The 26,623-nt window shown below is 37.1% G+C and overlaps 4 protein-coding genes across 4 annotated transcripts in view; 2 read left to right on the top strand and 2 right to left on the bottom strand.

Moving 5' to 3' along the window:
* Window positions 1–5,259, bottom strand: part of LOC147070578 (fumarate hydratase, mitochondrial-like) — a 29,213-nt gene extending 23,954 nt beyond the window's left edge. Inside the window, exon 1 of the mRNA XM_085948884.1 lies at window positions 5,044–5,259. Within this exon, the coding sequence (XP_085805010.1) occupies window positions 5,044–5,163 (120 nt within the window). The 5' untranslated portion in view covers window positions 5,164–5,259. The remainder of the gene's footprint in view (window positions 1–5,043) is intronic.
* LOC147070576 (uncharacterized) overlaps window positions 1–26,623 on the bottom strand; it is a 221,352-nt gene that overhangs the window by 65,022 nt on the left and 129,707 nt on the right. The gene's annotated exons all lie outside the window — the stretch shown is intronic.
* PlexA (plexin A) lies at window positions 6,004–14,661 on the top strand. The gene is made up of 3 exons (XM_085949104.1): window positions 6,004–6,258; window positions 6,720–7,040; window positions 7,524–14,661. The coding sequence occupies exon 3, from the start codon at window positions 7,643–7,645 to the stop codon at window positions 13,394–13,396; it is 5,754 nt and encodes a 1,917-aa protein (XP_085805230.1). The 5' UTR covers window positions 6,004–6,258; window positions 6,720–7,040; window positions 7,524–7,642; the 3' UTR covers window positions 13,397–14,661.
* Window positions 6,004–26,623, top strand: part of LOC147070580 (acyl-CoA:lysophosphatidylglycerol acyltransferase 1-like) — a 767,070-nt gene continuing 746,450 nt past the window's right edge. Inside the window, exons 1-3 of the mRNA XM_085949106.1 lie at window positions 6,004–6,258; window positions 6,720–7,040; window positions 17,618–17,826. Coding sequence (XP_085805232.1) covers window positions 7,027–7,040; window positions 17,618–17,826 — 223 coding nt within the window. The 5' untranslated portion in view covers window positions 6,004–6,258; window positions 6,720–7,026. The remainder of the gene's footprint in view (window positions 6,259–6,719; window positions 7,041–17,617; window positions 17,827–26,623) is intronic.

A 26,623-nucleotide genomic window follows, 5' to 3' on the forward strand; every position in this document is an offset into this window, starting at 1 on the left:
AGATTATAATTAAATTGAACAAAAGGAAATCCAACCAATCCCAAACGTCAAGTCAAACTATAATGGAAAGGTCTTGCAGACATATTCTCAGAGTTACTAGAGTTGACTAAGAAAGAAATATTGATATTATCAAATATTTGTTAAAATAAAACAAAATAACAGTACTTAATCCAAATAATTTTAACAGATTAAGTAGATATGATATAATTTAATTTTACAACAATGTGGAATGGAAAGGTGCATATTACACGAAATTAGCATAAAATCAACTAACAGATAAGGAAGCAGACAAGAGAAGGCGATACGATAGATATCACCAAACTAATGAAATGTCAATGGGCTGGATAAATAAGGTTATACTAATAGGCTACTAAACGGCCACACAAAGTATGTGGCAGTGAAAAAATAGGAACCGAGCAGATAAAAAGGAGCTAAGGGAGGCATGTGGAGGCTAATGATTACGATTTAATATAGTCTATTTTCACAAAGAAATAACAGAACACTGTATTAGGTATGTTCCAGTAAACGTTTTCCAACCACTTGACAACTACTTTCTGAAGGGTTACAGATGCGCAGTAAGCAAAGCGGAAATAGTTTGAGATTTGACATTTGGTTATCTGTTCCAGCAAGCATCTGACCATTCAGAAACTGATGAAGCAGGATTAAGATAAATCGAGATGGTAAACTGTTTACAAGCATTCTTCGGCATTTATATACCACAAGATGTTCATATTAACATTTTAGACATTTACATGGTAGGAGTTCAGTTGAATTAGGTATATTATAGCTTAGTAATCAATACCTATAATTCATAAGTAACCGTATGCGAACAAGAAATGCTTTTGTTCTTAGTATCCCATAATTCCAACTTGAGCATACATACTCACCTATTATGTGTTATTTTTAAATAACTGGAAAAGCACAAAAAGTTAACCATGGTATCAAAACTCATAAACTCGTACAATGGTTATATTATGAGGATACAAAATTACAGTATCCCCAGACTTATTATAATAATATAAGAGATTCATGGGAAAAGTAGAAGAGATTGGCTTCACATTTTCAATGAAATTGAATTGAAAAATCTCATTGCAGCTCTAGCAAACCGGTCCGGGTAACAAATGAGAAATAGAAGATTGGCTGACGGAAGGTGGCTGACATTGTTTTAATAGGCGGTGGTACAATTTTGTACAGCAATAATTTTTGAGGCAATGTCCATTAACCTTCATTTTTATGTTTTATATTTTTATTTAGAAGTACTTTTCCATCATAATATGTAGATTCGTAGCGAATCATGGCACCTTACGAAGGCTCAGAGCAATCGTAAACTGAGGTTCGAGAACATATGTTTGGGATGGATACTGGGTGTGCGGTGGTATGACTTTAACAGTAAATAGGAGATAAGACAGCAAACCAAGCAGCCTCTCATTACGATGAGAGTGAAGAGGCGACATTGGGCCTGTCTCCGCCGCATCCGCATGCTGGGGTTACCAATTTTTTCAGGTAATTTAAGATTGCAATAAGTGTGAAGGAATGGAAATGATCAAAGATTTTTTATTGCAGATAATTCACCAATAATGAATAACAATTTTATAAAAGATTAAGACATCTAATCATGTTACTAATTATTACGAGGGTGGGTCAATAAGTCCTTAGAAAAGCCGACAGGTGGCGCGACTAGTACTGTAAGCGGTTTGTTTTCATGCAGCGGTACTACCGATTTAGTATGCTGCGAAGTTTCAATCAGATTGGTCGGGTTGTTGTGTGTTTCTCGTACATTTAAAAAAAAAATTTGCTTGTTTACAAAAATGGAGAAAATTGAGTTTAGAGCTGATATTAAACATTTTAATATAAAAGGGTTAACAGCAAAGGAAATAAAAAATGAGTTGGATTTAGTTCACGGCATATCTGCTCCTTCACTTGCAACTATTTATAACTGGTTAAATGAATTTAAACGTGGTCGTACATCAACAAAGGATGAACCACGCTCAGGACGTCCTGTAGAGGTGACTACACCAGAAATGATCAATAAAATCCACGATATGGTGTTAAGTGACCGAAGATTAAAGTTGAGTGAGATAATTGAGGTTACAGGGATCTCAAAAGGTAGCGTCATTTCTATTTTACATGACAAATTGGGCATGAAAAAAATTTCTGCAAGATGGGTGCCGCGTTTGCTCACAGTCGACAATAAACGCAATAGGGTGGTGGCCTCTAAAGCCCTGTTGTCGCTCATGCAACGCAATCCGGATGAATTTTTTCGTCGCTTTGTGACTGTAGATGAAACATGGATACACCACTATACTCCCGAGACGAAAGAACAGTCAAAGCAGTGGATTGCGAAAGGCGAACCATGTCCAAAGAAGGCGAAAACCGTAAAATCAGCTGGTAAGGTTATGGCTACTGTATTTTGGGATGCACGTGGAATTATTTTCGTTGACTATTTGGAAAAAGGAAAAACAATAACAGGGGATTATTATGCATCTTTATTGGACCAGCTAAAAAACAAAATTGAAGAAAAACGGCCTCATTTAAACAGGAAAAAAATCCTCTTTCATCAGGACAATGCCCGTGTTCACACATGTTTACGATCAATGGCTAAAATTGAAGAATTGAAGTTCGAATTGGTCGACCACCCACCATATTCGCCAGATTTAGCCCCCAGTGACTTTTTCCTTTTCCCAAACTTAAAAAAATGGCTAAGTGGACAACGTTTTTTTTCAAATGAAGAAGTCATCGATCGGACAAATGCTTATTTTGAGGACCTTCCGAAAACTTATTTTTCTGACGGTTTAAAAAAAATTGAGAAACGTCTAACCAAGTGTATTGAGCTCCAAGGAGATTATGTTGAGAAATAAAAAAAAATACAAAAATAAAAACTGTTTTAATGCTTTTTTCTAAGGAATTATTGACCCACCCTCGTATCTTATTTTTTGTTACAATTTTCAATAAAAAAAATTAAATATAGATACCCATTTGAAATCTGTCGATCTATTAAGCTTAAATTATATAGGCAAATTCTCAAGGCGGACCGTGCCCCGATCGTGAAATGTCAGTTTTGAGTTGTTCCCAGGAGTCGTGATTAAATTGGAACCATTCCTATTTTTTGGGCATGATCGTATCGAAGATTACCGAGAATGTACGAAAATATCTGATTAGTCTTGAGCTTCCGAGTGTGGCCGGACTGGCATGTCCTGTCTTGCGTTTGACATAACACAAATATTAACTTTACATAAAATGAAGGGTGCCCGACTTTATTCATTATTTTAACCAACATTAATATATGACGAATATATTAATATCTTAGTAAATACAATCAGACACTTGTTACTTGTCTAAATGTCATCTCCAATTAATTGGTATTTAAAGTAACAACATAATAAGAGAAGACTGTTTAGAGTTGCTACCAAGCTGACCGATAGATATGTTGGTTACCTTATTATTGTGAACACTAGCAACCGAGCCAATATTATGAACCAAATAATCAACTGCCAAATCTGTATCTGAATCGTTCCATGTAATTGATATCAACAATTATTGTTCATGACGATCGTTGAATCTGGTTAGGCCTACCGAGTCTTCTGGCATAATTAGACCTTTAGAAACATATCACAGAACATACAAATATGTAAAAATGTATAATTACAAATACCTGTCGCAATTGACTGAGCTTGCGCTAATCGCTTAACAATCGACCTGTTGCCCATCATTGATAGCTATAGGATAACTTCCACAACCAATTTGCTATAATTTGATTGCCAGATACTAATTTTTAATATTGTTTTTTTTTTAACCATGTCCGATCCTAATAAGATCATATGGGCCTTCACAGAGTGGACGTTTATATTAACAGATTTTGTTTTTACGAGCAATGGATGTCAGCCACTTGCTCAACCTATTAGGTCCATACTCTCAAACTTTGGTGTGACTCATACACAAATTGAAAAACAATATTGTGTATTTGCCAGACCCAGGATTCGAACCTGGGACCCACGACACTATAGTCCGACGCTTAAGCCGCACGACCACCGTTGTTACCAACACTAAAAACATTAAATCAACTGACTTATATTTTTTGCTGTTCTCTCAAATAAAAAAATCTGTAAGCCTGCAGACTATAGAGACACTTAACGTATAAGGATTAGAGACATGTGGCAGCGAAAACAATAATTGGTAAAGATAATATATAGATTTCCATATCGTCAAATACATAAAAAACGGCCCGTAATGTAAAAATCTAAATAAACGTATGCAATACCAATTCATACAATGTAAGAAAATTAAAAATTATAATACAATTATTGTATATCATGAAAACTAAAGACGGTGACAGAAGCAAGCGCAACAATGGCTGATGGCAGAAGGTGGATTTTTCCATAAATAATCTTGATTCAGTGTCTAAACAAAAACATTACCCACGGCGCATCGTTCCAGTGCTTGAATTGGGCTTTGTGCCACAGGTTATGGTTTGTTTCTAGGTTTCTTCAGTAGATTGTGTTAAAACACTGAAGCGAGATTATTTTGGCCCCGTTATATAGTTGAGCCCCGTCACGTTTGAGATCTCAATTAGAAAATGGCGATGGATAAATTCCGGCGACCGTCATTGACTCAATTGGTTCTGTCATCGATAGCTCGAAATAATAGTGTTTATTATTGATAATGATATATTGTCCTATATTGCATACACTGGTGTGGTATAATACGTTCATTGTGATCTCTACATGATTAAACGTGAATTACAGGCTCTTTTTCTGGTTATTTTTATATGGAGTACATACTGTATCTTTAAAGATCAATTTCACCATAGCTACTTTACTTTTAATAACAATTAAATTTCGAACGCTTTTGACAGTTCGATGAGTACACCCTAACCTATGTTTTTTATACCCATATATGCCTGGAATATTAATGGTTCTAACCCAAATTCGAAAAGGCATACGGGATTAATGAAGGTATATTTATATTACTTCTTAAAACGACGTATATTTATTTACTTTCAGTGGTTATCTTGATAGTAGAAGTATTATGCAATGAAAAAGTTACCTTTGCCATAACATTACTTGTAGTGAGACATCTTATTTCAGAGGGGTGGAGACTTTTGGATGCGGTTCGTAGAAATAAAGCTGCACACCCGCGGGAGAGACGAAAGATTGGAAGAGCCATTATGCAATTATTGAATTATAAAAGAAATAAAAGGTATCAAATCAGATCAGATATTCACCACCGCAAAATAAGACATTCAAATTCAAGTGTTGCTACTTGCTGTTGGGAAGTGGGAACGCTGAGCGATATAAATGATTCTTATTTTTTTAGAAATGAAAACTCTGGTTTTGGATATAATTTTCTATCAAATAGAAATTTAATCGCGGAAAAAAAGACAAGATAATTTAAATAAATGACATTATAAAGATTGATCCAATCCAATGAAATTGTTGACCGCACCAAAAAACAATATCTCATTCATAGACAATTCTCTTTTTATTACGTTCACTATGAACAAAGTAGCTAACTGTAATATCGACTAATATGTATATTTTTGATTGATAGATGGCAATGTGGGTATAACTTTGTAAAAGAGCGAAGTACTATTTTAGTTTTAAACTGTAAATAATTGCTCAAATATACAATAAAAAATAATATCGGTCATGGAAATGTACTGCACGGTACTTTAAAGCAGCTTTATAAGTTAAATACTTATATTCAAAGTTTATTGATAAATATAAAATTGAACTTTATTAGTTTTCTATGATAAACTAACGCTTAATAAAATATAAAATAAATTAATGAAAATATGGCATGCTACCTAGCTAATCAAATTGCGTATAATATAATATGAAAATGTTTATATTCTAATATTATCGGACATAATTTTATTTTTTATTTCGATTACTGTGGTCCTCTATAGTTCAAAATTTGAACTAGTGCCTGCTAACATCGGCAATGTTCGGCTCAAGTCACGCCTATATAAATATATGTGATCTCATTTCACGAATATACCCGAACATTGTTACTGACAAAATTCGCTTTCCTGTGGTGTATGTCGGGCCAGCTCTGCGAGTTTTATTGAATTATCAGTGGAAATATGTGAAATTTTCGTTACAGTTTGGTTTTAACGTTAAAAGAAGTTGATAAAGAGTGTGAAAAAGCCAATTGTGTGTAAAGAAAAGTGATATTTTAGTGTAAAAAGTCATTTTGGATTCGCTTCGACTGATGTAGCGAGATGTGTAGTTCCAGTGAAAGCATGAAATGTTACAGAGGGTGAGGCTTACTTCTAATTTACCTAGGCTTTCGTTTGAATTCAATATTTCATCGACGATTGCGAGTAATGGCTCGGTTTAAATGACAAATAACGTTATAATTCGGATATTCGGAGACAGTTTTCAAACATATGCGCTATCTCGGTAAATGGCTGATGGCTTGAACTCGCGTACCCTCTAGCTACCTCACTTAAAATATGTCTGCTCTCGGTTCGACGGTGACTTATTGAATTTGATCTGTAGACTGTTTCATTTATGTGCGATATATCGACAGTCTGGTTGATTTAAATGTCGAAAAAAATAATAATCTTCAGTCGAAATGTATCGACAAGTCTTTATGCAAACGTATAAACATTAGTATATTGATGCACACAGAGCCTTCATACTATGAATAAACGTGTATTGATTTCTCAGATTTTTTGAATGAAATTCTAAAGTTAAACGTGGTTTTTGGAATTGCAGATATGGAATTCTGAATTATTGATATCAGGAATAGCAGATAACCGGCCGACGGATATTTCGATTTACCCAGGAGAGAAAGAAACATCAGACTTCGGAAATTGAAAAGAAGCATTCGAGCGCAATATGATATTTGGTCCTTCAGAATCGTGGAATAGATTGATGATTATTTTATGATCGTCTCGATAGAAGTGGACTCTCGGGCTGAGATATCTATATCAGCGATCGGCGGGGCCGGTGCTTGAATGACTGCCACTGCGACGCTATCGGTTCGCCGTAATCGCCATTCATCTGTCTGTCCGTCGTAAAGATGGCTGTCAGCGGGTAAGTCGAGTCTTTCTCACATTCCATCACCGCTTTTGTTTACGATCAGTTCATTCTCATTCAGTTTTGGTCGTTCCGTCGAGCTGTCGCGATCGAGCGCTCCCGCAATTTCGATATCTACTTGCCACCGTTTAACTGTCACATTTAGTGCATGCCGATCAGTACTCGAGTGAAATTACAATTCATCATTTTGAAACTTTTTTCTTTTCGATAATGCAAAGGCTTTCATCGCCATCCGATGAATATTGACCGGGTCCAGGATGCCGTGTCCGTCTCTTGAATATTATCATTATTTGATGGTTCGCAATCAGAGTCAGATTCTTTCGCCGCGGAGTCCGGTCGGTCGCCTCTCGGCGGGACGGACGACTGAATGCGAAGTCACTGTCAAGTGTCGCCGCGCGATACAGCCATAGTCAGATTTGAATGTAATCCCACGCCAACATCAGCAGGCGGTTTCTGAGTTTGCTCAATCACAATTTGCAGATGCCCGAGAAGAATTTCCGACCGCGAGACGCCCGAAAGTGTCCCCGCAGAATAATCAGTTTAAGAGCGCGCTCCGAGTAGATGTGATCTCCACATGTTGGATAAGGGCGGGCCGAGGGATGGTGCTGAAGGGCAGCTCGCCGGTCGGAAGGGGCGGAGGGGCCCGTCTGCTGCTGGCGCTGGCCGCCGCCCTGGTGTGGCGCGCCGCCGTCACCGCCGCCGCCTCCTCCTCCTCCGACATCGTCAAGACGTTCGACCAGTCCGCCGAAGCGTCGCTCTTCAACCACCTCGTCGTGGACAAGAACACGGGGAGGATCTTCATCGGCGCCGTCAATAAACTGTATCAGTTGTCGCCGGACTTGGACTTGGCCGTGATCATCGTGACGGGTCCAAAGAATGACTCGTCCGAGTGCTCCGTGCAGGACTGTCCTACGAGTGCGGTGCGAAAGCCTACGGACAATGTGAACAAGGCGCTGGTGATAGACTACACCACGACCAGACTCATTTCGTGCGGGTCCGTTTCCCAAGGGGTCTGCTCGGTCAGACACCTGCATAACATATCGGATGTGAAAGACGTGCGCGAGGCCGTGGTAGCCAATAATGCCACCGCGTCCACCGTCGCGTTCATCGCCCCGGGGCCTCCCAATCCTCCCGTCACCCAGGTCATGTATGTGGGGGTCACATACACCGGGAACTCCCCGTACCGGTCGGAGGTGCCGGCTGTCAGTAGCCGCTCCCTCGACGAGGAGAAGATGTTCGCCATCGCCAAGACGGCTGTCACTACTGGCACCCGCATGTTTGTCAATTCCCTTTCCCGGGAGCGATACCACATAGTGTACATCTACGGCTTCAGTTCTGAGGGTTTCAGTTATTTTTTGACAACCCAACTCAAAAGTATGGGCAACAGCGCTTACTTCAGTAAACTCGTTCGAGTGTGCCACGACGATGAGAATTATTATTCTTACACGGAAATACCCATCGCGTGCACGGGTGAAGGCGGTAAAAACTTTGGTTATAATCTTGTTCAGGCGGCGTACGTCGGCAAGGCCGGTTCAATTTTGGCCGGAGAGCTCGGCATCACTGCCCAGGACGATGTTCTCTTCGCTGTCTTCAGTCAAAGTGAAGCCATGTCTACCAATACTCCTTCGGAGCTCTCAGGACTCTGCGTGTATTCGCTCAAATCTATCCGACGGAAGTTTATGCAAAACATTAAAACGTGCTTTAGCGGGAATGCGAGCAGGGGCCTGGATTTCGTGTCGCCCAGTCATCCGTGTGTCAGCACGAAGCTTCAGACGATCGGGGAAGATTTCTGTGGATTGGATGTCAACACTCCTCTAGGAGGGGAGTTTCCCGTGGAGGCCGTTCCCGTCCTGCTGTTTAATACTCAGCTCACCGCTGTCGCGGCTACTTCTACGGGGGACTATACTGTCGTTTTTGTGGGAACGGTTCAAGGTCACCTCAAGAAAGTCGTTGTGGAGAGTGCCACTTCTGCTTTTGAATATGGTGACATAACTGTAGACAAAGGTTCTCCGGTGAATAAAGATCTGCACTTTGACTCTCAACTGATGCATTTATATGTAATGACTGAAAAGAAGGTGTCAAAAGTGAAAGTGCAAGAATGTAGTATTTACACCACTTGTCTGACGTGCCTGGGCGCTAAAGACCCGTACTGCGGCTGGTGTTCGCTAGAGAACAAATGCAGTCTGCGTTCAAACTGTCAGGATGCCGCCAAAGACGCATTATATTGGATATCGTACAGGAGCGGACGGTGTACGACCATAACCCAAGTGAACCCGAACCAACTTCAAAGGACCACATCCAGAACGCTAGAGCTGCTTATAGAGAACCTTCCGACGCTCTCTGGTCAATTTCTGTGCGCTTTCTCGGCGCTAGATAAGACATTGATTACCAAAGCCGTGCGCAAGCAGTACGGAGTCAACTGCACAACGCCCAGGACTGATCTCTTGCCGTCCATTCCCGTCGGTCAACATCATTTCACATCGAAGTTAGCTGTGCGAATGACGTCCGGGCCTGACTTTGTTGCGACGAATTTCACATTCTTCGACTGTAACACGTACAGCTCTTGCACGCAGTGCGTGAGTTCTCTGTTCCCCTGCGATTGGTGCGTGGATGGCCATCGATGCACTCATGATACCGCAGAAAATTGCAGAAATGACATTCTTGTTACTGGAGTCAGCAGAATCGGACCCAGTTATCGCTCAGGTCCGGGATTTTGTCCCACAATTAACGCAACAGCCGGAGGTTCAGATGAAATACTGGTGCCGTCTGGGGTCAAAAAGTCAATACGAGTCAAAGTTCATATCATTGGCCAGTTCATTGTTCAGACGAGATTTGTTTGCCAATTCAACATCGAGGGACGCGTGACCAGCGTGAATGCCCAGTTACTGGGGGATATAATTTACTGTGATCCAATGGAGTTCACATACGTGTCAAAAGCACCTAATATTACAGCTTCATTCGCAGTCATATGGGGTGGATCTAAACCTCTTGATAACCCTGATAACATCCACGTGTTGATATTCAGATGCAAAGAGATGGCTGATAACTGCGGTATCTGTCTGGCTTTAGCTGAGAAATATGGATGCGGTTGGTGTCAAAGCTCGGATAGGTGTGAGGTCAAAGAACAGTGTGACAGAGGTATAAGCGTTTGGTTGAATAGAAGTACTACATGCCCAAATCCTGAAATACATTCCTTCAGACCTCAACTAGGTCCTTACGAAGGTGGAACTAATATTACTATCGATGGTATAAATTTAGGCCGCAATATTACTGATATTTACAATGGAGTCACTATTGCCGGTGTCAGCTGCCAACCTATTGAACAGTTGTATGTGAAAACCAAACAGATAGTTTGCACCGTTGATGGCCCGGGTACTTTGGAGCCTCGAGACGGACCCGTGATTGTCAGGGTTGAGGATTATAGAGGTGAATCTAAGCGTCATTTTTCCTTTGTAAATCCATCCATTGAATCTATAAGTCCCAAGTTTGGACCTAAGTCAGGTGGAACTCAGCTCAAAATTACAGGGAAATATCTGAATGCCGGCAGTAACATTCAAGCTTTTATTAATGAGATGCCGTGTGTTATACTTAGCACTGTCGATAATGAAGCCGTTTGCCGTACCAGCCATTCTATCAATCTAGGAATGGGAGAATTGAGAATGAAATTTGACAAAGGGGATAGAAAATATGAAAAGGAGAAGTTTGAATACGTTGAAGATCCAGTGATTGAATATGCTGACTCGGGGGTCGTCAGTCAAAGCAGAATGCCTAAAGGAATCCCGTCCGGGGGTATAAAAATACAAGTGGTCGGTAGAAACTTGAATTCCATCCAAATGCCGCAGATGTATGTCTATCATGATAACCAAATATTTATAGGATACTGTATTACTCACACGGACACCACCATGGTCTGTGACTCTCCGGCTATTGAAATCGACGGACGGGATCTGGATTCTGAAAAACCTCTCAAACTTGAATACGGCTTCAATATGGACGATGTGCAGACGGTTAGAAATTTGTCTTCTAAGAAAAATTACGGTCCATTCTTACTGTACCCTGACCCGCTTTATGATAAATTTGATGAAGATGTCAAGTATTATAAATCAGAATACCTAACCATCAACGGCCAGAATTTGGATAGAGCTTGCAAAGAAACAGACGTGGAAGTTATGATCGGGAACAGTTTCTGTAATGTCACATCTCTGTCTCGACATCAGTTGACCTGCCGGCCTCCCACCGAAGAAGATCTGGTGCTGGTTGATGAAGAGATTCCTGATGTGGTAGTCAAAGTCGGTCACACTTTACGGTACGAAATTGGAAAACTCTCATATTCCTCTCCGGCTGGTTTCCAAGGAACGTTCACAAAGCCTGTCATATCTGGTGTCATCGCCAGCATTGTGGTCTTGCTCTTCATATTTGTCGTTTTCCTTATTATGTATCGACGAAAGTCCACTGAAAGTATAAGAGTTCTGAAAAATATGCAAGAACAGATGGATATCCTGGAATTGAGAGTGGCTGCGGAATGTAAAGAGGCTTTCGCCGAATTGCAAACGGAAATGACAGATCTCACGGGTGACGTCACAGGAGGCATTCCCTTCTTGGACTATCGCACCTACGCCATGAAAATATTATTTCCTAATATTGATGATCACGTGGTCCTCCAATGGGAGAGACCGGAGCTTTTAAGAAAAGACAAAGGCTTACGAATGTTCGGCCAGCTCATTATGAATAAGACGTTTTTGCTACTTTTTATCAGAACGTTAGAGAGCAATAGATATTTTTCTATGAGGGATAGGGTCAACGTGGCGTCATTAATTATGGTCACTCTCCAGAGTAAAATGGAGTATTGCACCGACGTCCTGAAGACATTACTTGCAGAACTGATCGAGAAGTGTATGGAGGGCAAGAGTCATCCCAAATTGCTACTGCGCAGGACGGAAAGCGTCGCTGAAAAAATGCTCAGCGCTTGGTTCACCTTTTTACTGTATAAGTTTTTGAGAGAGTGCGCAGGAGAGCCTCTCTACATGCTCTTTCGCTCTATGAAAGGTCAGGTCGACAAAGGTCCGGTCGACGCGATCACTTCCGAGGCGAGGTACTCCCTCAGCGAAGAGAAGCTCATCAGACAGTCCATAGACTTCAAGGCCATGTCGGTGTACGTCTCGATATCGCAGCAGACGGTTTTCGTCAGCGGCTTGGAGTCTAACACTGAAAATGTTCAAGTGAAAGTTCTCGATTGCGATACCATCAGTCAAGTCAAAGAGAAATGTCTGGATACTATTTATAGAGCGACGCCCTACTCCCAGAGGCCTAACAAGGATGACCTCGACCTCGAATGGAGGACCGGCGCATGCGGAAGACTGATCCTTTACGACGAAGACACCACCACCAAGTCGGAGGGCGAGTGGAAGAAACTCAATACCCTCCATCACTATAGAGTGCCGGACGGAGGCTGCTTGAACTTAGTGTCGAAGCAGAGCTCAATTTACAATCTAGCGATGCTTTCGGAGAAAAATGAAAAGTCGCACATGTACGAGACGCTGAATAGAAGCAAATTCAGTTCGGCGAGTCCTCCCGCGAGTCCGCTCAAATATGAACACAACAGCGGCTTCAAGTTCTGGCACCTCGTGAAGCATCACGACAGCGACGCGCACAAAGAAGGGGAGAGAGGCAATAAAATGGTTTCAGAGATATATCTCACGCGATTGTTGGCCACCAAAGGCACCCTGCAAAAGTTCGTGGATGACCTCTTCGAGACCATATTCAGTACCGCTCACCGAGGCTCGGCGCTCCCCCTCGCTATCAAGTACATGTTCGACTTCCTCGACGATCAGGCGCTGCTGCACGCCATCTCCGACCCGGAAGTCGTCCACACCTGGAAAAGTAACAGCCTCCCCCTGCGTTTCTGGGTTAACCTTATCAAAAACCCGAACTTCGTTTTCGACATTCACAAGTCGAACACCGTAGATTCTTGCCTGTCGGTTATTGCTCAAACGTTCATGGACTCGTGCTCCACGTCCGATCACATCCTCGGCAAGGACTCGCCCAGTTCGAAACTGCTGTACGCGAAAGACATTCCTATTTATAAAGAGTGGGTGGAGAGGTACTACTCGGACATCAAGCTCATGACGGCGATCTCAGACCAGGACATGAACGCGATGCTCGCCGAGGAATCTCGCCTCCACACCAAAGAGTTCAACACGAACTGCGCGCTGCACGAGCTGTACGCGTACGCCGTCAAGTATTCCGAGCAGCTCATCGTCACCCTGGAGGAGGACGAGTTCTCGCAGAAGCAGCGGCTGGCCTACAAACTGGAGCAGGTGCACAATCTCATGTCGCCGGACTACGCCATGTGAAGATAATCATAGACGACGCGTCCTCCGGTATCGCCCCCCTCAAACCCCCTCCTCTTGCCGCCGTCCGGCAACCGTCGGGCGTCCACCGCATGTTTTTATTAATTTCACGATCAATGTTACATTTCGCGACTAAAATTGCAATAATTAATTTTAATTTGTCTGGAGGTGTCACGATACAAAAGTTTTAATTTTAGTAATATTAAATCGATGTAGTATATATGTGTATATATTTATATAAATGTAAGTGAGTCGATAGGTGTGTACGTGTGCGTGTGCGCCGAGTGTGCGAGCGGCGTATGGCGTACGGCCTAAACGTTCTGTGTTTACGATTACGAATCATGTCTGTTGTGAAGACGAATTCGCGGCGGAAGTCGTCCGCGCGGTCGCGCCGAGGGAAGCCGCGGGAAATGGACAAAATGAACGCCTCTAGCTAGAAAGCGGGAACTATTATCAGGGTATGTAATAATTTAGACGAGTATCGCTAGATAGACAATTGAATTTCCCTCCGGCGCGGCCGTGGCCGAGGCCGCCGCCGCCGCGAATCCGTCCTATGATGTACCTTTAGCTTACTGCCAATTAATTAAACATATCTGGCTGAACGAAATGGAAATTGTTGTATATACTAGATAGTGTACAGTCCTAAATAATTTATCAAGTTGCGTCGGTCCGATATTGAGTTTAGTCTTTTACACGATAATATAATATACTCTTCTGTACTTTACTCATTCTGTTCAGAGTATATTTCTATATGTATGCTTTACGAGTGAAAGATATTTTAGTGTTAACGGATAAATGTCGTGAATTTATACTATAAACTTGTATACTTTTATCACATTCGTTTTTTTCTATATACTTTTTGCCTATTTACAATTTTGTATTATGGGATTTTAAAGAAAATGTATTATTATTTTTTTTACAATTGAGTCTCAACACGAATTTGGTGTTTTTATCAGAATAAATGTTTACAAATAAATAATTGAATGTAATTGTGTGTGCAAGTAAAATAATACATTCTGAAGAATCGACGTGAGCCCGCGCGCCCGGCGCTGGGGGCTCGGCCCGCCCCTCCGGACGGCGGACCGACCCTCGACGGCGCGATCGTCGATCCGTCGGTCCGCCCTCGAAAGGGCGAGCGTCGACGCGTCGAGTCGCCGCTTTCCAAAGCGAGCACTAACAGTATTTTTAAATTTGTACTCACATCCTAATACAGAATAACCGAAGAGAAAAATATATAATTCCATTAATAAATATTGTCAATTGTATAATGGCCGCCTTTTAATTTACCCAACACAACCAACCCACCCACCCCCCTTGAATCCCACACAACATGAATGAAACGAATCAGTTATTCGACAACAACACATGTCATGTAAATTGATATTATGATACACACCGTGGCGTGCCTCGTTCCCGACCCGTTCAAACCGAACCTAACCGAAACGCTATCGTCGCATATCATCTCCGCATGATCATCATTTCAATGAAAGCCTTCGCATTATTAATTTAATTAAAAAAAATACTAACTTCAGCTCGGTCGGCAGATTGCCAACATCATAATAATATATCTCGATGCACTTATAATTATTATTGTTATTGTCGATGGTAATGTTTCCCTCCCGTCTACAGCTCGCATTAAGTCGCGTATACACACATTTTATAATTTACCCTTAAAAAAACACCCAACTGTGTTTTACCTTTATTCGATTCCAATAGTTTTGTTGTTATACCGATTTTTATATTGACATTATGAACTGCACTCATTCGAACATCCTAACCCAAGTTCGTATAGTATTTTTTTGTCCAAGTGTAGATTTTGTACGTTAATGCTTTTATGTTAAATCAGTCAAATTGTTGCGAATGTTATCATCGACGATATTAAACTTTAAATTTACTGTCCAGGTCGATTTTTTTAAACAAACACATCACACACTTGAAGGCTTTCATGTCTATATTGTTTATATACTATTTTAAAACTACGTGACTGTGGTCACACTTGCTTGCACTCGGCGAAATGAGGTTATCTCCCCAAAACGGGACCGCACTACTTACTTACTCTTGCTGTATTTATTTTAATGGAGAATTCATCTTATTTGTTACTGTTATAATAAATGAAATTCACACTTGTATGCTTGTTTTGTGTACATGCAACTCACCGGTTAATCGCTGTCCCAAATAGTAATATTGTCAACCGTGCTCGTCGTGCGGAACTCTCGAGTTCACCCGAGCATGGTCGGTTACAATGAATTTTACAATTTCTGGAAGACCGCTTTGCTCAGCTTGTATGACGGGGCCTGTCTGGGTCGAATTAATTATTACGATTCTAAACTTGCACTGTAAACTATACATTTTGTGAACTGTCGATGAAATTTTTTTAGGTTCTTAAGCCGTCGAACAAAACTCATCGATTTTTTGTGTGAAGTAATTAATTATCTTTTAATACGCACACTTATCTCTGACGATAATTAGTTAAAACGTGTCGCCGGAAATAATGAAACGGCTGTTTCGATTAGATCTCTCTTCCTCCACTCGTCGAATCGAAATCACGACTTTAGTATATTTTAAATAATCAGAATCCGGTGAGTATTTATTCATCGTAAAAAACGGCGTCTTGCGATTTCGATGTTACGTAACAATTCGAGATTTATTTAGTATCATGCACTCGCGAAGGCCTTGTACGGCCTTGCGTTTAATACAACTCTGCTGGTATAAATAATTCAGAAAACGAAACAGTATTATATTGGACACGATGTTTTTTTTTGTTAATGTTGTTCACATTGCAAGCGATTTGAAATGTAGATGAAGAATTACATATTTGGAAACTACATTTTGCTATTTATTAATCATTAGTGTTTTCATTCGAATTGTATATAATTTTATTAATTCAAACGTATTACTTAATTACAAATAGTTAGTTTTATATGTTAAACTTTAACACAATAGTGAAAGATATCACTTCGTCAACTAGTAATTTTGAACTAAATTAATTATTAGTAAATATTTGGTCCCATTGTCGCGTACTTATGCAGTAGTGATATGTATTATTTGTGTTTAAAATTAAATAAGTTTTCAATTATCATATTCCCTCACTGTTTAACGTCCGTAATGTAATTTTTTTAGTAATTCTGTGCCAACGTGTATTACATATTACTATTTTCTTATAATTTTAATATGTTTTGTACCTGCAGTGTTATCTTTCTATTTCTAATGGACGATACTTGTATAAGATAACAGCTGAGTTGGCATTTACAAAAAAAAAACGAAACAAATAGCGTAACATATTTTTAAAAAAGTAACGAAGCAAGAGTAGGTATGGTTGCGATAACGGAAAGAATGTATCGGTACATCTTTATCGATACCACTGTGGAAGTGAGCAATCGATGCAGTCAAAACGTCGTGGTGGTAACCTTTACCCACCCGAAACAAAATAAGCGATTTTTTTAAAACCACCTAAGTCAGTTTATGGGCAGTGTTACAAACGTATTACGACAAAAATCATTCTGAATACTGAATTCCCACAGGGTTTATGAATATAAGATTAATTTTGGTAAAAATACATAGTTTTTATTAACCTCAGAATCATATACGTATTATATTAGCACGACGATTAGATCGGGTGGTATTCGAACTCTCATCATTCACAGTCGTAGAGGGATCGATAGCTCAATGGATAAAAGCAATCACCCGAATTTATTAATGTGGGTTCGATTATCACTAGATTCAACTTTTATTTTGATTTTTTTCTCTCATTGGCACATAAGTTTCGGAGGTTTTTCAAAATTAACTATTTTACTGATTAATCGATTAATTAATTGGATTAGAATATAGTGGTAGAACTCCATTATAACGGCTTTAAAACAGCTTTCTTTTGTTAATCCTACAATATTTGAATTATTTATGTTAATATCTGTTTCGTTAAAATCTCAAAACGATTCTAAACTAACTTGAAGTTATGTATCTAAAGACAATTATTGTAAGATAACTTATCTCTTTGAATATCTTTGAAATATGAATTAAATTTATTTATTTTTATTTTTATTATTTTTAAATTGTCCGAATAGATTATTGTCGAAATACGAATAAATGCCAATAGTAAAACACCCAAGTGAAGGGGTGGGGTCCTCGTGTCGCCGTGTGCAAGCAAAGTTGGCGTAATGCGTGCCATATTGAAATGAGATGATATGCAAAACTACATTGCGGGTCGTTTGGTTTGTCCGTTTTCAGCGCGGTCGGGCAGTTGTTGAGGGTGTTAGCGCGGATTGTGTTTGTGGTAGTGAACAATGTATACTGCATCCCCGCCTACGTGGTCTGGATGGTGCTGCTGGCGCCCGTGAAGAGATGGAAGCCGCACGTCTACTGGAGGATCGAGGGGCAGATGTTCCACTGGCTGCTGTCTATGGTCGCGCTCTGGTCGTCGACTGCAGGATATCAAAGTAAGCCTTAGACTAAGTACACATGCCAGTGGTTGCGATATCGGATTTGACAGGGGTGACTTAAGAATGTATATTTTTTACTTTGGATTCTCATATCACAGCGTAGCCGTCAGGGGGCCAGGTTTTATATAAATATCAAACATAAACAATCTGGGGTAGGTGTTAGGAATACAAGCTTGTACAACCGGTAAAAATTGTCATTATTTATTGTATAAGAAAGAATTACTTAACACCTCAAAAATGTATAAAATTCTTCAAAATTTCGGGTCAATTGCAAACTTCAATATAAAGTTTTATCGAATACACATTACCTACCATACAATATGAAGTGAACATTAAATGGAACGAAATAATATGGATTTAAATTTATATGACCATTAAAAATAATGATTCGCATGATGTGAAAATATATGGTAGGTATGACAAAGACAGATTGGACAGACTTGGATCCCTAACGTACCACGAATCCTCAATACAGCACTTGGGTCCTTGATGATAATATAAACCAATTTTTACACTATCAGTAAAATATTAGTCAGACAGATGGATGGATACCTATAACACTGAACCTATACGTGCACAAGTGTGACTTAAGTTCTGATTTAAATATATTTTTATTCAATAAGTAAGTCACGAGATTTAATAATGTAGCATTCCTTATTTTCTGATAGGAGGTATGCTTCTGAGATGTTCGATATTATATTATATCTATACCTACATAGCAGAATTACCTGTTGGAATGTTAAATTACACTTAACTCATACACACATGATAGGCAAGGATTCAATACCAAGTAGATACATTAAAATAATATTATTGAGACCATGTTGCACATTTTTACAAAACAACATGTATATTTATTATGTGTATCAGTGGCGTGCGGTACATAATTGCAATGGATGCGGTGCATGCCTTGATTACTACCATAAATAAATTAAATGACATACTAGTTGTACGGTACAGCCACGTGTGAGATCAAATACGGTGTGGTGTGGGAATAACACTAATGACAGGAACACTACATTAATTTGTTTTTAAAATATTTCGTCGAGTCATTGGAAACAATGTCTTTCAAAATTGGAAAATCATGAGAAAAAATGTTATAAATATCTCAATATATTATAATTGCAACCTATATGGTTTTATGGTAGCATGCCCGATCTCAAAAGACACCTCACGCCATTGATATATTATTATATAAGTACCTACTTAATTGAGATCGGTGTAAGTATATTTTATTATAATATTGAAAAAATCACTGTTTCAATTATCAACCATACAAACAAATCGTTACCTCAATACTACAACTGGATAACTTTGACTTAGTCGTTGTTGGGAAAATGAAATTTAAACTTTATTTGATTAACATAAATATAGGCTATAATTATTATTTAAAATAAAAATGGAATATTGTGCTTGTCTAATTGGGAAAAATTGAATAATAAATTGTATGAAAAAATATTCTAAATATATTAATTTATTTATTTAATGCAATTTATGGTTTTAAAGTTATCTAATATTTACAAACACAAAATTAATACATTCCCCATTAGCTTCTGACTTACATTGTTATATCATTTTGTAGTAGATAAGGAAATGTATAATCATATTCAATAAATAGCTCACTCAAAAACAGTGAAAATATAGTTAGGTATCTAGTTGGAGTATTGAGGTGATGAAATGTATAACTAGGTTAAGAAATCAAAATGAGTATATTATAGCCATAAAATTGCAATAGTCAATCGATTTACCGAATGCAGGATGTTCACAAAGAGATAAGTACTTATGTATTTCTGTTGGGCAGTTTTGTCCGTAAACCCATGTCGGATCCGATATTGCACCAGCAAAGCGAGAAGCTTTTCTACAAATTGAATAAAAATCTAACATTGTACGTAAGTAATTAATTGTATGCAATATTATTTCTAATGTATATTTTTATTATAATATGTCTTCACCCAGAAAATAAAATAAAACAAAATATATAGGTATCTATGTAATAAGTAAATTAGGTTTTTTTATGGAAATTGAATAGTTAGAATAAAATCGATAGTTATAGCAAAGTTGTCAGCTAGGTTCATTCGATTTTATTGTTCTTGTGGATATGTTGTGATTATCTGGACAGGTCTTTTGTAATGACCGATAAGTAAAGTGATTGTACGACAATTATAGTTGTTTTAGTAGGCTAGAATCAAAACTCACGTTTTACAAAAAATTGTTGTGAGAAAATCACAAATAAGCAGAACCACTATTTTTTGTTCTCGTGCGAGATCCGACATGACAGCATGATAAATACTGATCTCTGATCAGATCAGCTCTGATCCCAACTCACAAATGATATAATTGGAAAGTGTGAGTTTTGATTCTAGGCTACTCATTTAATTGAGTACCTATATAAAACAGTAATAAACTTAAATCTTTGTCAGTTGTGTACACATACATATTATGTAAGGCCGGCAGCCGACTCCTAGATCGCTAAAACTGATCTATGAAATAGTCAAAATAATCTTGTTCCGAACAGCATTTCCATACAATTGAATAATGATTATGATCTGTTTCGTCCGCAGCATTTGACAATGTTCTCTTTAAATCCGTATATTTTGTTATATTTTACTTAATTTTCTCTATTCCACCATTTTATTGACAGTATTTTAACGCCCACCCTCATCTAATTACTACTAATAATTATTCATTGCATTATAATATCAACTTTACGTATTCTTCGTTAGGTAATTATTTTTCTTTAATATATTAATAATCAGTTCAGTACTAGTTCATCAATATGTATGGCTCCTTACATAATAATCGAATCGACTTAATAAAATGTACTTTTGGCGTTTACCTAAGTGTTATTATTTAGCATTGAAATAGTAAAAGCAACCTGAGCAATAAATGGCAGTATAACCTTTTGTCGAAACTAAAATCATATTTTGAAATTATTATAGATTGCGATGATAAGATTTTTAGACATTTAATACATACATCTATTATTGTGTGTGTTAGCTCTATACTTCCTCACAATCATTTAAAAGGGCAATTGCAGTATAATATTATATTATTATGTTAATTTTATATTATATAAAAAAACAATAGGGGAAGATTAGGATGTATATTTAAAATATCAATATTTAATTATATGAATTTATTTATGCATATTATTTGATATTCAGCCTATGACCAATTTCTTAGACGCACTAAGCAATTTTGAAGCAAATATGAATACTGTGTTTGTCAGTGTAAAGTTGCTTTTGCGTGATATATTTTAAATAATTATGAAGCTATACCACTGTAATTTAGCATGCTTTTCTCCAGTGGTAATGTCAAATCGTCGGCCTGTTTAAAAATTACTGACAAAATAAAATTGTCTGTCTGAAGAATGCCGAAGGAAATAATATATCAGGGGAAAAATAAACACAATATGTGAAATTGTATCTGATCTTAAGGGCGGACGTGCTCAGCGTGGGTCAAATGGAGCTTTTTATCTATTTTCAAAGCATGATCCTGGACATACCTGAAACGTTGTAGATAATCTATTTGTATAATTTTGAAGCCTTATTATCCTTTATATTTATTTTAAACATTTGATGACTGCATAAAGTATTTTTATTACATAAAATAGTATTATTTAAACCTTTTGCTCTAATGTTTTCGAATATAGTCATATTTCAGTACATAACTGTGCAGTGGTGTTAAGATTATTTACATTTATTAATTTTTAAACGCATTTATTAAACCATTAGTATAATTTATGACGAGATAATTTTAGTAAAATATTTACGATAAAAAATTATATTGCTAATCTCTGTGATCCCAAATTTGACAAGAATTAGGCATTTTATTATTCAAAAAATGGGCAAGATTAACACATTTGAAGATAATTCTAAAGATACTCATTATAAGCTATGTTTTTGACCATTCAAGTGTCCCTGACTGAGCATGTCCCCCCTTAATAAACGAACATATTATTATGTTAAAAAATAGTATACGTATATATTATTATTTTCATAAAATTGTATGGTGCGTCTGTAAGTTGGCCATGGACTGTATGAGGTTTTTATAAGTACACCTTGATATCTTGTGTTGTAAATTATTATGTTGGTAGGAACTGTTTTAACATTCCTTACTGTTTTTACGATGAATATAATTTTTGAATTTGCAATGTTGTCCAGTGAATAAAAATCGGTTTATATATTTTATTTGCTTTTACTTTTGTAAAACAAATATTTTAAAAATCGAGTAAAAGTAAACACTAATTTGCTTGATATACAGTTTTTTTTTGTTAGATATGAGTAAGTCATTAAACTTTTGACATTTTTCCTGGTATTTTTACCAAAATATCTGAATAATATAATACCTTTTTCATATTTAGAGGCAATTTTTGTAATTAAATTGAGTAGAGAAGAAGAGATCTTATACCGTAATCACATAAAATTAAAATTCGGTTACACATGTGCTAATGTGAAGATAATACATAATATAAATAATTTAAAATTTACGATCGGTCCGGTATTCTTAACATCCAGGGTTGCTGTACAATGTTCTTTAAAAATATAAACGTTAAAAAACTGCTCTAAAACCTTCACTATCATGGACGGTTTCCAGATTGAAATGTAAAAATATAAGGCTGTTGCCGATCTACTTTTCGAGATAATAGAACTTAAACATTTCATTGGTGCGCGTCGCCGTTTAGCACGAGTGGCGAAAGCAGGATATTTGATCGGGGGTTCGATGGCGGCCACGTGATAAATCCCTTTGCTTTGGGTCTTGAAGATGGCCAGTGGGCGGGGAGCTTAATAGTTAAATTATTAGAATGCAAATAGCAATTTATATATTTCCCCCCCCCCATAATATAAATGCATTATATTATAACCACAAAAGCAGGAAATTTTTGTTAAAAATAATATCAAATATTTACATAGAAACTAATCTATGATAACTGTTCGTGTGTGATATTGAATGCATACATGAAATAATTCGTCAAAACTGTAAAACTAAATAAGTACACATTTATTTTTATTCACTGTTACAATTTTTCCTCGTTATTTAGGTAGGGTACTATGAATCCAGAAGGTAAGTCATTCCATGCAGCAAACTGACATCACCATTTCGAGGCTATTGTTCTTCCATGTTATGTATTCTATTCCAGTGGATTTAACTGCAGCCGCGTGCGTATCAGAGAGTAGAGAAAAAGTTAAAAAGGTTTGTACGGCCATAACGTGGTAATAATCATAACGCCAAACTGAGAGTTATAAACCTGTCGTGGGGTGGAAATAAAATGATGCGATTCCCTAACAGAGCACTGCACTCCCGGCCCCGGCCCCGGCCCCGGCAGGGCGCCAAATGAAAATGTATTTCGAGTGCCGGGATTGTTCGTAATGGACTTTTTTTTAGACGGCGGAAAATGTAAAATGCTTTTGTTATTCGCGATGATTGCTGTGTAATGCGAGCCCTAAACGGGAAAAGCTGAAAGTTACTGCATACTTGTATTATACTAATAATAAAGCTAGCTATTTTCCTGTCAAAAATATAAAAATAATACACATTGAACACAGATTTAAAAGGAGAAAATACTGGGCCAACAGCTAGATTACATTTTGTTGTAAATTTAATAGTTTACTAAAACTGTTACATTTTTTTTATAAGTAATTTATAAGTATTATGTTTAGTTTTAATATTTAAATAAAAATCTGTGGAAAAACAGGTTAATTTGTAGGATTTTCCGAAAGATCTAAAAATAATACATTTTTACCAAGAACACACGTCCAGAATTACTATTACTTTGTTAACAGCTTCGTCAAATTGACGCCGATTATTTAAAATGTGTAAATTCCGTAATAAAATAATAATAAATGTAGATAATTTAACTGCGTTATACATTTATTTATAAACCGAGCCACGTTTTCGAGATTGAATTATTCTCAAAATATATATTTTTTCAATTGTTGTTTCTTGGCACTGATACAATATTGGAGAAAATAACAAACACTAATCGAGGAGGTTCTGAGGATTAAACAAGTATAAGTGACACTTAAAAATGAGTTAGGGGTCGTTTTCACATCACATACTTATTTATACGTAAATAGGGTTGAAACCAAAGAATTTAGACCGTAAAGTCATATACATTAATTCTGTAATGCCATTTCAAATAAGTTTGCAAGCAGCACATGAAGCATGGTTGAATTCGTAAACTACACTAATATTAAAATCGTTCAGTTGACATTCCAATTTTCTTACATATGCAATGGCGGTAAGATTTTATGTTCACCGTAATTTACTCGTCTGCAGTGCAGTTATAACGGTTTTACACGATTTTTCAACTAAATAATAATGCCAAATTGTAGTGTTGTTGACTGCTTGTCTGCTTGCTGTGAAGGATTGTCTTTTTACACCCCCTGAATATTGGCAAATAAATGTCAGCTGTAATGTGAAGTTCTCTGCAAATCCTGCAATGCGAAGTCACTTGTAGCTAATCTAATTAGTGGACCAGTGGTCCCTTTTTGCTCCAATTCCATACTTTAGGCTCCATCCCTATAAAAGAAATTTTTTCAACATCGTTCCATTCAAAAACATTATTATCATCGGATTATATTATATTGACTTGGTGTATAAAACATCATTCTTTTCATGGGAACATAATAATATGTCATTTGAATGTCTGGATGTGATTTGTCCTCCTTCAAACACTCAAAATATTAATAAACAACGATATAATAATACAACCAATATATTTTTTAAAACTAATGCGAGTATAATGAATTATTTGAATAAGTTAAAAATATGTTTAACTTTAAATACTTAAATAACTTTTAAATATAACTTTAACTTAAAAGTTAATTTACTAAAATATTTAATCAGCGTAATAATCGTATTCACTCAATACCATAATTATGTTTTTTTAATACCTTTATCGCATATATTTATATTATAATCCCAGGACCGATTTGGTAATAATCTTATATACTTTTTACTACAGCTATGTAAAATGTCTTACAAAAGTATGTCGACTTAACAGTATTATTTTCACAATTCATACCTAATCAACGCAGTCATGCAAATGGTGCGAATGTCTTCTAAAACCTTACTCGCCTCAGGCCCAATTGTAATGAACGGTAGGATGTGCGTATAACCCGTAATTGTATCGTCTCACACTTCAACTATGGGTTCTAAGATAGATACCACGCAGCACGCTGGGTTGCACGCACGTTGGGCTCAAATGAGCCCAACACTCTTTCCATGCTTTTGGTTATGCACCAGGCCTCCGAGCCATACATGACAACTGGTCATATTAGTGTTTTGCAATACCTTAGAACGTAGCACCTTCATTAACCCGAAGAGACATTTGTTGCCTAGGATAGTTAATCTTTTATTTTATTATAAATGCACGTATAATTTAATTAATAACCGTTTTTTCTGTAGGTAATACGAATTGGAGCGACGCTATTTTCATATTATGTTTTGTTCATTTGTCATGTCATTATTTTACTTCAAAATAATGTTTTTGAAAATGGAATTAGTGTAGTAAATCCATGCGCGTGATTCCAGCTTATATTTTTTTAAAGAAAATGTAAAATTTTACTATTTAAGATAAACCTTCGTGTTTATTGTTAATCAGGAAGATTTGATGAGTCCAGTATAGCATTTCTCATAATCCTTACTTATTTTAATCTCATCGCTCATATCATTACTGTTTCAATTCGAATTGTCTCAATACGTAACGTAATTCTGTAGCAGTGTCCATTTTTTCCAGCTTATATTTTCCTCATCTGGTGGTTTTACTGACAGCAGCTCTCAACTCATTTGTTTTATGGCAAGACGGAAATCGTGGGTTATTAGTTAGCAGCAATATTATTTTCATAATTCTGCGTTTTTTCGCTGATTTCAATCGTTTTTTTTCAACTAAATATACGTAGATATTATAATATATACGTCATTTCACTATGTAGTGATTTATTTCTTCATTATTTCTCCGGTATGGAACAATTTATTCATTCCACGATTTTTTGTTTTTATTTGATTTCAGCGATTTTTATTACGGCTTTTTCGTTGGTACACAATTATGGTAATGTCTGTGATGCTCGGATAAAACTACCTAAGTCGGAAATACCAACAGAACAGTAATAATTGAAAAAAGCAACATTAAAATATTACTGTCAAATAAAATTGTGAATTGTGCATAAACTAAGTTGAATTAAATATATTATAAATCTGTCATATATTTTTGAATTGTCTTTGGTACTAACAAACCGCCCTTTTGCTCCTGACGAATACACGGGGGGTCGCGGAATGGAATGTTTTTGGTGTACCGTACATTAAACACTATTCATAACCGAATGTTTTTGTTTAGCAATTTGGAATGGATAAAGTCAATTTATAAAATATATTAATCACTTGGTATTACATATTTTATTTATATACGTATATGATAGCTCATATAAAATATATACACTAAGGCAAGTCAATTTATGCCCAACGTTGAGTTGTTCAATTTTACTTATTCAGTATTTAAAGTCAATTTTTAACAGTTTAACTCTGTTTATGTCTTACGTACTTTTACCCAAAAGTAGATCAAAAGAATGTTTTCAAATGGTTTGCAAATCATGTCGACAGAAATTGGAATTTGGTTTATTAAAACAACACTGATATGCATAGGTATTTTTGTATGTAGGTAAGAATCGTAAGATTTATTATTATAAAGCAAAGATTTTGAGGAATTGTTGAATGTATCGTCTTTTAATAGCTTAGTGACTCATTAAAATCTAGTATTTATCTATGGTCAATCTATATTACAATGCTAACATTA

This window comes from Rhyacophila brunnea, unplaced genomic scaffold (genome assembly GCF_057557595.1).
Source record: "Rhyacophila brunnea isolate RB1 unplaced genomic scaffold, BYU_Rbru_1.0 scaffold_21, whole genome shotgun sequence".
NCBI classification, from domain to species: Eukaryota; Metazoa; Arthropoda; class Insecta; order Trichoptera; family Rhyacophilidae; genus Rhyacophila; species Rhyacophila brunnea.

Excerpts from the sequence above, each read along its gene's own strand:
- PlexA (XM_085949104.1), top strand. The coding sequence starts at position 7,643 with ATGGTGCTGAAGGGCAGCTCGCCGGTCGGAAGGGGCGGAGGGGCCCGT.